The sequence below is a fragment of the Saccopteryx bilineata genome, chromosome 3 (genome assembly GCF_036850765.1).
Source record: "Saccopteryx bilineata isolate mSacBil1 chromosome 3, mSacBil1_pri_phased_curated, whole genome shotgun sequence".
NCBI classification, from domain to species: Eukaryota; Metazoa; Chordata; class Mammalia; order Chiroptera; family Emballonuridae; genus Saccopteryx; species Saccopteryx bilineata.
In genome coordinates this window covers 38,187,828-38,200,801 of record NC_089492.1, presented here as the reverse complement: position 1 = coordinate 38,200,801, position 12,974 = coordinate 38,187,828, and the positions used below count along the sequence as shown (strand labels likewise).

At 37.0% G+C, this 12,974-nt stretch overlaps 1 protein-coding gene across 3 annotated transcripts in view; it reads left to right on the top strand.

Annotated features, from left to right (window-relative positions):
* MTDH (metadherin) overlaps positions 1 to 12,974 on the top strand; it is a 74,169-nt gene that overhangs the window by 15,310 nt on the left and 45,885 nt on the right. For all 3 annotated transcript variants that reach the window (XM_066266002.1, XM_066266004.1, XM_066266003.1), the window contains exon 2: positions 5,294 to 5,392. In XM_066266002.1, coding sequence (XP_066122099.1) covers positions 5,294 to 5,392 — 99 coding nt within the window. The remainder of the gene's footprint in view (positions 1 to 5,293; positions 5,393 to 12,974) is intronic.

The following is a 12,974-nucleotide window of genomic DNA, read 5'->3' as shown; positions in this document are numbered from 1 at the left end:
TGGAAGATGATAAAACTACAATCAGTTTTTTAAAAAGAAAGGTAACATTATCTAGAATGGCCTGAACTATTTCTAGCCTCTGAGAGGCTGCTGTTTACATATTTTGTATTCTGTTAACTTCCCAAAAGAATTTGTCCAAAGCATTAGGCCTAGAGGATACTTGTACTGTTTTCGGCCCTCTTGACCATCAGGACTTAACATTTATTTTGAGCTTGTTAGTATGAAAAATGGCCTGAATGATGGAACATGAGGATGAGGGTATGGGCCATCATAGCTTTGAAAAGGAAAGGATATTGAAGGGAAGAAACTTTCTTAAATTAAGCAAAATATGCTTTCCCATGTTCTCTCTCATTTACTATCATTTTCACAAGAAACCTATATAAGACAAGTACATATTTTCTTTATATTTAAAAATAATGAAATTGAGGGTTAAGTCAAGTAAAACGATCAAAATCATTGTGGTTAAATATAGAAGTTGGGCCTTAATCCCAGGTTTGTGCAACTTTGAAGCCCCCATGGTCTTTTAATATTCTTTTTGGGGGGCGTAGGAGGGTAGTTGGTAGACTGCGCTTCTGGTCCCCCCCCCCCGCCCTTTTTTTATTTATTTAGTGAGAGAGAGAGAGGGAAGGGAGGGACAGACAAGGAGGAAGGGAGAGAGATAAGAAGCATCAACTCATAGTTGTGACACTTTAGTTCATTTATTGCGTTCTAGTTTGTGCCTTAACCAGGGGCTCCACCAGAGCCAGTGACCCCTTGCTCAAGCCAGCGACCTTGGGCTTTAAGCCAGTGACCATGCAGTCATGTGTATGATCCCATGCTTAAGCCACAACCCCATGCTCAAGCTGGAGACCTCGAGGTTTCACACCTGGGTCCTCCGCGTCCCAAGTCAACACTCTATCCACTGCACTACCACCTGATCAGGCATGCCCTTCTAGTTTCTAAATTTAAGAAGTTTCCCAGTGATTTGAAGTTAATGGTTTTTACATTTTGTGTGTAGAAATAAAATTTACATAAACAGGCCTGACCTGTGGTGGCACTGATGGCACAGTGGATAAAGCCTTGACCTGGAACCCTGAGGTTGCCGGTTCGAAACCCTGGGCTTACCTGGTAAAGGCACATATGGGAGTCGATATCTCCTGCTCCTCCCCCCTCCTGTCTTGCTCTCTTTTCTTTCATATTCTCTATCTGAAAATGAACAAATAAAATCTTTTTAAAATTTACATAAATAAGGGAAAATAGGATGAAATGGTTTTTTTGTTTGTTTTTTCTGTAGGAGATAGAGTCAGAGAGGGACAGATAGGAACAGACAGACAGGAAGAGAGAGAGATGAGAAACATCAATTCTTCATTGCGGTTCCTTAGTTGTTCATTGATTGATTTCTCATATGTACCTTGACCGGGGGGCTACAGCAGACCAAGTGACCCCTTGCTCAAGCTGGCAACCTCAGGGTCTTGAACCTGGGTCCTCCACATCCCAGTCTGACGCTCTATCCACTGTGCCACCTCCTGGTCAGGCGAAATGGTTTCATTTTTGACATCAAATGTTTAATCTTATATATTCTTAACATTAGATGTTTGTTTGTTTATTGTTTGCAATTTAGAACCAGTTTAACAAATATTTAAAGGCTACTCAAAAGAATAGAAGTCTATTGAGAATATCTTATTCTGCCCTGGCTGGATACCTTGGTTGATTAGAGCATGATCCGGACGAACAGAGGTCGCCAGTTCGATCCTGGGTCAGAGCACATACAGAAACAGCTCAATGTTCCTATCTATGTCTCTTCCTCTTTTACTCTCTTTGTCTCTCCCTCCCTCTCCCCCCCCCCTTACTGTCTCTCTGAAATCAATAAATAAAAAAACACTTTCTTAAGAAAAAGAATATCTTCTTATTCTCAACTTTCAAACTTGTAGAGGGCAAATTTCTTTCATATGTCCTTGTTCCTGAGATTCCCTAGCCCAGTGCCTGGGAATGGATGTTTATGGAATTAATAAAGCGCAGATTAATTCACATGAAGAACTTGATTTCCTTGAAATCAAAGGTTAATAAGACCCTGCTCCCCTGCCATGTGCCCCCTCCTCCATTTTATTTTTCTGATTGTCAGCCAGGTGTCTTTATTCTGGTTTATAACCACGCCCTCAACACAGGCACATACACACTCCACACACCTGCATAGTGTTCTTTTGTGAATGTATTTTTTTTAAAAGGGGTTGAGTTGGGAGTTGGTGGAAAATATATCTAATAATACAGACATGGCATTGCCTACAAGGAGTTTATATAAGAAATATTTTTTTGTTGTTGTTGCTGGTTGATTTTTATCAAATTTGAAGGGCATTCTTGGATAGTCTAATTTAAAATACAGATTGCACACACTATATATAATGACCTTTGTTTGGCCCTGGAGGGGAACACCTCAAAGTTTTCCAGAAAATTTAAAACTAGGTACAGTGGGAGGCCTGTGTAATTGTTAATTTGTACAAACACCATATATCTTAAGGTTCTGTGATCAGAGAAAATAATACTTTCGTGTAAAACCCAGATGAGCAGTCACATTGAATTTGAAGTATTGGTTTATAACTTAGTTGCTTTTTGTGTGAGCAGATACACATAATATGCTTTCATTTAGGGATTTGCTAATTTAAATGTGGTCAATAATTTCCCAGGACAAGGTCTTCTTAGCCCACCAGTGACAGAATAAGAGGATAGATTAGTGTTGCTGGTGGCTAGGAGAGGCTCAAGCACTATGGTATGTCCTTTTTTCCTGCTACCCAAGAACTCTGTTGACTTGACTCTTGGGATAGAAGGCTTACTGCTTCATGGTATCAGGCATTTGTGGGAAGTTATTGATGACTTACAGAATACCAGTAATTATGAGAGCTATATAAAGCCCAAGAGTTACTGAAAAATTAGGAATCTGTATAAACCAGAGAGAACAGCTACATAATTGATGTTACATAATTGATGTTGCAAAAAAGGAAATAAAATTGGCACACGCTAGAGAGCCTTTGGCTTGCTGATCATTTCAGAGTCTATGAAATGGAAACAATATTCCCACTGCTAGTAACTGATTTGATTAAAACTTCAGATTTTGTATTTGTTTAAAGGATTTTTTCTTCATCTTTCACTTGGGAGGCTGTTATAACGGTGTTTGCAGTTTTTCTCAAAGGAATTGCATTGGATAGTTTTTAACCACTTAATTTCTCATCAGAGTAGTTGCTTACATGAGTAAAATAGAGGTGCTATATAAGTGACTGTGATGGAAAGTTTCCTGAAGGTATTAGTTAAATGAAGTTTTCGCAGATGTAAGCTTTGTGAGCTGTGAGGTAAAGAGATAGGAAACTTAAATTGGAGCTGCAAGATCCTTCAGTTGGTGATAAGGCTTACATAGAAAGGTGAGGCTGACTACAGGAAATAAGAAAAAAGTAAGTTTATCTAGAGAAGAGAGTAAGAGCTAAGAAATAGCATGAGCATTGACAAGTAAGATGGTGATTCTAGAAAGTAGAATTAAAGTTTTATATTCCTGGTATGGATATGATCTAAGTACAAACTCGGTTTTGGAGTTTCTTACCTTTCTTTGTCCACTATTCTTTCCCCTCTCTCCACATCTGGCCCCCATGTCCTCCCCCCATACATATATATAGATTCAAAGAAGTAGTGTTAAAATGCAGAACAGCACAGAAGAGTGAGGAGACCTAGTTTTGGCATTAGTTGTCTGACTTTTTTTTTATTATTATTGTTTTTTTGTTTGTTTTTAGAGAGAGAGAAACATCGATTTGTTGTTCCATGTATGTATTTATGCATTTGTTCATTGATTCTTGTATGTGCCCTGACTGGGGATTTAACTTTGGTGTATTGGAACAATGCTCTAACAAACTGAGCTACTTGGCATAACAGATTGTTAATCTGTTTGACAGACTTGGAGTAGTTAATGTCTGATGCTTAGGTTCCCATGCAAATGCAAGAAAAAAGGGTCCTTGCTCACGCTTTCTGTCTGATTGTGGCAGCCAAAATTGAATGGGGGAATTAAAATATATAAGTTTTTACAACTCAGATTACCTTGTAAACTATTGAAGAGCCTGCTTGACTACAAAGAAGACTCTAAACTATGAGTATTTTTTAAATGTTGTTTAAGACACAGCAGATTAAATTTCCATTAATTAGGAATTTAATCAGTTCTAAAAGACAGCTTTTGTTTTGATTTTTTTCTGTCCTAAATTTTTGGGAAGCCTACAGATTGGGCTTTAGGATATTAATGGTCTCTTTTTCCAACTGCATATTCCTGATAATTTTGTACAAATGCAGATAATGTCACATTATAGAAACTTTGAACATCCATGTTGTTTTCTTGAGTATGGTTCTGCTATAATGAGTAATCTGATAGAAGTCTGTTCTGCAAGAACTGGAAATAAAGCAACTGAAACTAGGGTGTTGATTTACTAGCTTCCTGTGTTGATTATGAGGAGAATGGGCAAGTGAAAAAAGTGTAGAATACAGAAAGAAGAGGTTAGAATACAGATCCTGGGCCCAATTCTTCAAACTTCTGAATGTATTAATAAATAGTGATGGGATTCAGATATGCTTATTTAAAAAAACAAACTAGTGATTATGATTAAAAGCCAAAATTGGAATTCACAGACTTAATTATACTCATGAACACCTCTAAGTGCTGTCATTTTATTTTAGAAATGTTAGGAAAGCTAAGGTAGCCTTTTTAAGGTGTCACAGTTGGTTTATAAAGCTTCTAAATCCCAGGAATTACAGGGGACATTAGTGAGTACCTAATACAGAGACCAACAAACTATGGCTCATGGGCCAAATCTGCCCTCCACCTGTGTTTTTTGGGGAACACGGCCATCTTCATTCATTTATGTATATCATTTGTGGCTCTCTCTGGCCCTTTACTGATAAAGTTTGTCAGCTTTTGAATAGGTCGTACCTATCATTTTATAAATGTAGAAAAAAATAGTGCAAATACAGTTTAGTTCTTTTTCCTGCTTTTATCCCATTATTTTTGGTTCAAGGGACTGATTGATACCTGGGTGAAGTAAAAAAAAATAATTTGTGGTACAGAATTTTGTTTATAAGTTTATTATTATATTATAAAGCACACTTATTAGGTTAATAAATGATTTATCAAATAATAGATAAAACCTTTTAAATTTGAATCAGGGGAAGATTTTGTAGTATATTCTGTTTGTAGTATATTCTGTTTCCTGAGTACAAATCTTTGGTTTGATGAACCATAGTTTGATTTGTCAAGCAGTTTGATAACAAGTCTTTTTTGTTGCCGGTGCAGCCAAACGGACGGACTGTTGAAGTGGCTGAGGAAGTGGTTCCAACTCCTCGAAGCATAACAGCAAAGCAGCCATCAGAGACAGATAAGAAAAATGAAAAGGTAAGTTTCGGAGCATATATAATTAGATGCAAGGCTCTTAATAAAGAAAGCAATATATAAAAATGATGCTTTTCTGTTTTGCAAAATTGTACATATACCCCCACCTTCCTTCAAGGAAAACCAAAGATCTCAATTTATTGTAGCTGATGGAGGGGTGGTGAAGGTTCCAGATATGTAATATACCTCTTATTTGAAAACAAAATTGTATTATTTTTGTTAATAGTACATTTCTGAAATAAAAAGCTTAAAATAGATTTCTGTTATGACATAGTTTGACTTTTTTTAAAAAAAGAAAATGCTGTATTAATCAAGTCATTATTAAAAGGTTTGAATGTACACTCATAAGTTTTCAAGTAAGATGGTCTAACACAGTGGTCAGCAAACTTATTAGTCAACACAGCCAAATATCAACAGCACAATGCTTGAAATTTCTTTTGAGAGCCAAATTTTTTAAACTTAAACTATATAGGTAGGTACGTTCCTCATCGAGGTAGCGCCCACACGTGGTATTTTGTGGAAGAGCCACGCTCAAGAGGCCAAAAAGCTGCAGTTTGCCAACCAGGGTAACATATACCATAAATGGTACATTTCTGTGATTTTTCTTTTTCTTTTTTTTTTTAGTTTCCAGTTGTCAGTGTTAGAACTGACCCATTTTACTTGACTTAATTTAGTTTGTAATTAGGCAAAATATACAAGAAACTGTTCATAGTATGACATCATTTAATTTCTTTTGGCACTCTCCCTCCCTTTTTTTTATCTTTTTAACCCTGGGCATACATAACTCCTTTTCAGGAAAAACAAACAAGAAACAACCACAGATAGGTAATTGGTTTCTAGGAACCAGGGTGCAGCAGCTCCAGCTCTGTAGAATAATGGTATGAAATGGTTGCTACAGTTTCTTAATGCTTACATTTCAAAATACTTGCAGAACTGGTGAAATCAATTCTCTCCCTGTAACCCAGTGAAATTGATCTAGGGCTAACGGAGTTAGCTGCAGGTAGAAAGGGTTAATATGAAGGCTAGGTGTGGAGAGAAATTAATGTCTGACTTTTGTGTTTGAGAGAAAATAAATAGTAAATGACTGTATTAACAAATAAGCATTCAATTTAGGGATTGTGAATTTATCCCAGGGGTCTCAAACTCAACTCAGCATGTGGGCCGCAGAGCAAGATCATAGCCCTTCGGCGGGCCGCACTAGGTCTACAAAAGGCAACTGTTACGCAACACTTTTCTCACTGCAGTTGAAAACAAAAAAAAATCAGTACAACAAGCACAATCGTACATGCAGTTTACTCAGTGTCACAAAACGACCAGAAACTGTAGTTCGCATCACGACTGCTGTTAACTAAGCTAATATCTAGCTAGGATGCTAGAGAAATGAAAAATACAAGTAGGCCCCTAGGCTTACTCAATTTTATTCAAAATATTTTGAACTTCGTGGATTAGTCTGCGGGCCGCACAAAATTGTTTGGCAAGCCGCATGCGACCGGCAGGCCGCGAGTTTGAGACCCCTGATTTATCCCGTGAGTACTTTATATGCTTGATAATAGACTAATAGTTATGCCATCTAGTGTTTCCTTATTTCTGGGCTTTCTGTCTACTTGTGAGCATTTTATACTTACCCTTGTTTCCATTCCCTAAATTCTGAAAATTTTGAAGTTGGAATAATTAATGAACTATCATTTATCTCTGATTGATTAATCATCTATAGACTGGGTGTATCAGGATATACCGTATTTCCCCATGTATAAGACGCACCTTAATTTTGGGGCCTGAAATTTGGGGGGGGAATGTATTACATAAAGTTATTGAACTCAAGTTTTACTTATCATAAAATTCATGCAATTTCTCATCCACACAAAAAAGTGGGAAATGGAAGTAAAAAACAATCTATAACCACTATATAAGATGCACCCAGTTTTTACACCCCAATTTTTTTTTTTTCGAAAAAGGTGCGTCTTATATATGGGGGCATACAGTAAAACTACAGTTTGAAATTTGTATTTATTCTGAAATTTAAGATAGGAAATAATTGTAATAGTTGACATTTGTTAAGTATAATATGGCAGGCATTGTGTAAGCTGAGGTATATATAAATATATATGTATGAATATATTTACATATATCTGATGGGGAAAATTTATTGAGCACTTACTGGGTGTGCGTTTAAGACTTGATAGAGTATTTGTACACATTATTTATTCTCAAAAGAGTGCTGAGGCTTAAGTTATCTAAGCAATTAAAAAATACAGTCCATTTTAACCCAGACCCATCTGACTTCAAAGTCTGTACTTTTACTGCCTTATATTTCTGACCCTTTCAAAACGTGCCAGGCAAGTAGTAATAGCACATTTTACAGATAAAGACTCTGAAGTATAGACACTAATTTCATAAAGTTTCTGAAGTAGGTTTCAAACTACACTCATTCCGATATAAAAGCCCCTGGCAGGCACTTTAATATCTTGACAGTTCCTCCTCCTCTGAATTGCTGTTGCTCTTTCAGTACAAAGGTTCTACTTTTAGTCTGTTGCCTATTTGATTTCACTTTTTGCATAATAATAAATGCTACCACTCATGGCTAATGTTCTGTTTGCCATCCTGCATCTTGAATTTATGCTTTTTAACTTGGTTCTGTCCAAGTAACTCTCATTTCTGGTAGTTTTTTATGCTATTGCACTGTGGGGTTTTTTGTTTGTTTGTTTATTTATTTATTTATTTATTTATTTATTGTGGCAGATAGAGGGACAGATAGGGACAGACAGACAGGAAGGGAGAGAGATGAGAAACATCAACTCTTCACTGCGGTTCCTTAGTTGTTCATTGATTGATTTCTCCTATGTGCCTTGACTGGGGGGCTGCAGCAAACTGAGTGACCTCTTGCTCGAGCCAGCAACTTTGGGCTCAAGCTTGTGAGCCTTGCTCAAACCAGATGAGCCCGCGCTCAAGCTGACAACCTCAGGGTCTCAAACCTGGGTCTTCCACATCCCAGTCCGACGCTCTATCCACTGCGCCACTGCCTGGTCAGGCACACTGTGTTTTTGTGTATAATGTAAATAATGTTTCTAGACTTCATATTATCTTTCTTTATAAACAAACATCATCTTAGATCTGTCTATTCACGTTAATATACATTACTGTATATTTGTTTTTCTCTCAGAGCCACATCTTGGGCACTGTGACAAGTGCAGTTTGCCCATACAGTAATTGCACTCTAAGCTGTAATAGTGAATTCGTTGTCCTTTCAGTTGAATAAGCCTCATAATAAAACATTGAGAACTATATATGACAAGTTATAGATCTTGGGTCTATAAAGTCTTTTGAATATGAAGGTCAATGCTTCATTGATGCTAATGTCCAGTAGACTACACATAGGACAATGATCCAGGTTGAATGCATTGTGCTGTTAGATGCTAAAGGGAATAAAGAGAAAGGTAAGATATGAACTTACCCTCAGAAAGATTACGGTCTAATTAAGGATTTTGCAAGCCAAGAGAGAGATCAGGTAACAAGGCACTGAGTGTCAGTTATTCAGCGAAGTTACATTATCCTATTGCGTAGTCAGAAGATTGACTTAATTTGACTGTTAAGGATGGGGATGGTATTTCAGTAAGTAGAAGGGGGGAGACCAGTTTTGGCAGGAGAGAGAAACAAATGAACACAATCAGACGTATTCAAAGCTGAAACAAAGGAACATATTCAGATATACTTAAAGGAAAGCCCTAGACAAGTTTGACTGCTCAGGGTGGAGTGGGGATAGATAAAAACATATAGATTGGGTATAACAGGATGTAAAACCTGGCACATTTATGATTAACAAATCATTCTTGCATCTATGATTGTAAGAGTCTTAATTAAGATAAAAGTATAAAAACCTAATAACAGAAACAATACTCAAAATCATATAGGATTTGGTCACCATATTATTGTTCTGTATGCTGAAATACTGCTATCATTCATTACATATATTAGTAAGCTCTTACATTTTTATGATGCTACATGTTATACAACATGCTTTCACCTATTTTGATCTTGATTAAAAACTTGGGAAGGTATTACTAATTTTTTTAATGTAGTTTTTTAAAAAGTTTAGTGACTTGCCCAAGCTAATAAGTATGCTCCCTCAATTTTCCTGAGGCAGTAGCTCTAAAAGTGTGGTCTGTGAACTGAGAAAGGGTTGCAGAAAACAAAACTATTTTTGTAACTAAGGCATTATTTGCCTTTTTCATTGTTTTGATAGTTGCACTAATGGTGCATAAGAAATAATGAGTAAAATTCCTGACTCCTTAGCACAAACCAAGGCAGTGGCACCAAACTATGTACTAGTAGTGGTAGCCGTTACTGCAGACCACTCATAATTAAAAAAAATTTTTAAAAAGTAAAAAAAATAAATGCTAGTTTCACTTAAGAGTGCCCTTGATGAAGCAGTAAAAAGTAGTTATTTTATTAAATCTGGACTTTTGAGTACATGCTTTTTAATTCTGTATAATGAAATGGGAAGTACTGTATGCATGAATTATGCTGCATACTGAAGATGTTCTTGAGAAAAAATAACGTACAATTAAGTTGTGAGCTGGACTAGCCACTTATTTTATGTTACTTCATTTTCACTTGAAAGAACTACTGATAGACAGGACATGGTCATTTAGACTTGGGTATTTGCAGACATTTTCTCAAAAATAATCGAGAAAATCCTGTCACTTCAAGGAAAACAACTGATAGTATTTGTAACAAATGACAAAATGATTTATTGCCAAGTGAAAATCAGAAATTTGGAAAATTTATATCTGCCACCATGAGTTTGATAGCATCCCAGTACTGAAAGAATTTCTGATGAGATCAATTGTAATATAACAAATGTGATTTTTTAAAAAATATTGTACATGCCTTAGCCAATTGGCTCAATGATAGAGCATTGACCTAGTTAGTGTGTGGAAGTGTCGGATTCGATTTCCCCAGCTAGGGCACACAGGAGAAGTGCCCACCTGCTTCTCCACCCTTCCCCCTCTCCTTTCTCTCTCTCTCTCTCTTTCCCTCCTGCAGCTAAGGCTCCACTGGAGCAGAGTTGGCCCGGGCGCTGAGGATGGCTCCATGGCCTCCACCTTGGGTGCTAGAATGGCTCCGGTTGCAATGGAGCAATGCCCCAGATGGGCAGAGCATCGCCCCCTAGTGGGCATGCGGGTGGATCCTGGTTGGGCACATGCGGGAGTCTGTCTGCCTCCCGGCTTCTCACTTCAGAAAAATATTAAAAATTAAAAAAAAAATTATTTTTATATATATATTTTTTTTTTATTATTTTTTTTTTATAGAGACAGAGTCAGAGAGAGGGATAGATAGGGACAGACAGACAGGAACGGAGAGAGATGAGAAGCATCAATCACCAGTTTTTCGTTGCAATGCCTTAGTTGTTCATTGATTGCTTTCTCATATGTGCCTTGATCGTGGGCCTTCAGCAGATGGAGTAACCCCCTTGCTTGAGCCAGTGACCTTGGGTCCAAGCTGATAAGCCTTGCTCAAACTGGATGAGCCCGGCTCAAGCTGGCGACTTTGGGGTCTCGAACCTCTTCCGCATCCCAGTCCGTCACTCTATTCACTGTGCCACCGCCTGGTCAGGCTATATAATTTTTTTTATATATACCCTGGCCAGGTAGTTCAGTTGGTTAGTGTTATCCCAATGCAAAGAGGTTGCTGTTTTGATACCCGGTCAGGGCACACACAGAGATAGATCTATGTTTCTGTCTGTCTGAATCCTTTCTTTCTCAAATCAATTTTAAAAAATTAAATTAAAAATAAAATTAAAAATATTGTGTATAATTGAATGTTTTTACATTTTGGGAGATGTACTCCATGAACCAATATTTTCCAAATGATCGATGCTTGTATGTTAAAAAATCAGGCAACTATAAAAGATTCATTCAAAGTGCAAGATAGACCAATGGATTTTAATGTAATAGAAGTATGGAAAGTTAATTGGTACAGTTTCAGGTTCTACATTGCAACAATTTTTAAGAAACTACCAACTGTCAAGGTTTTTTCTTTCTCAACCTATAAATCCTTCACTGACTTCCTGTTGCTTTTACTCCACAATCTCGACCATAACCTAAAAACCCTGCCTGTAATTCAAATCTCTTACTTCATGCCCTTTCTAAGCTCTAAACACATTGGAGTTTTTTGTTGTTGTTGTTAAACAGCTTTATTTTGAGGTATTTTATGGTAATAAAATTTCCTTTTTTAAGGGTACGGTTTTAGTGTATTTGCAGAGTTGTACAATTATTACTACAGTCTAAATTTTTTTACTATTTTCCTCTTCCCAGAAAGAAATCTTGTATCCATTAGCCATTGTTCACCATTTTCTCCTCCTCTCGCCTTAGCCCCAACCCCTGGAAACCACTAATCTTTGGTGTAATATCAAATAATATTACAGTTATATGAAAAAACTATTAAAATACTCCCCCCCTTTTCTGATTACTGTTCTATGTGTATGTAGCCAGATTTTAAAAGTTTTATTCTTAAATTACAGTTTACATTCAGTATTATTTTGTATTAGTTTCAGGCCCACAGCATAGTAGTTAATCATATACTTTACAAAGTGTTCCCCTTGATATTTCCAATAATCACCTGGCACCATACATAGTTATTACATTGTAATTTACTGCATTCCCTGTACTTAGCATCCCTGTGACTATTTGTAACTACCAATTTGTACTTCTCAATCCCTCCACTTTTTTCACCTGATCCCCCCAACCTTTTTCTTCTGGCAACCATCAGTCTGTTCCCTGTATTATGAGTCTGCTTTAATTTTGTTTGCTTGTCTTTTTTTTTTTTACAGAGACAAAGTCGGAGAGGGATAGACAGGAACAGAGAAATGAGAAGCATCAATCATTAGTTTTTCGTTGTGCATTGCTACACCTTAGTTCATTGATTGCTTTCTCATATGTGCCTTGACTGCGGGCCTTCAGCGGACCGAATAACCCCTTGCTCAAGCCAGCGACCTTGGGTCCAAGCTGGTGAGCTTTTGCTCTAACCAGATGAGCCTGCGCTCAAGCTGGTGACCTTGGGGTCTCAAACCTGGGTCCTTCCGCATCCCAGTCCAACGCTCTATTCACTGTGTCACCGCCTGGTCAGGCTGTTTTTTAGATTTCACATGTAAGTGAAATCAATCCTATGGTATTTGTCTTTCTCTGATTTATTTCAGTTAGCCTAATACACACTCTGAGTCATCCATGTTGTCATAAATGGTAACATTTCATTTTTTATGGCCAAGTAATATTCCATTGTTTATATGTGCCACTGCTGTTTTATCCAGTGTATTGATGGGCAATTGGGCTGATTGCAGGTCTTCTGTAGCCAGATTTTCTTCCATGTGCTTCAATCAAATAACATATCAGTAAATTGACTGCAAAGCAGATATATGAATCCAGCTGTCTTTAATGAAGCCAAGCATTAAAGATAATTGCAAATGTAAAATTTGCCACTCTTTTCACTAAAATGTTTTGGAAAATATAGTTGTTTATAATAGGTATAGCTATACAATCTGTAATTAGTTTATTGTTTTTTTAAGACTTTATTCATTTTAGAAAGGGGA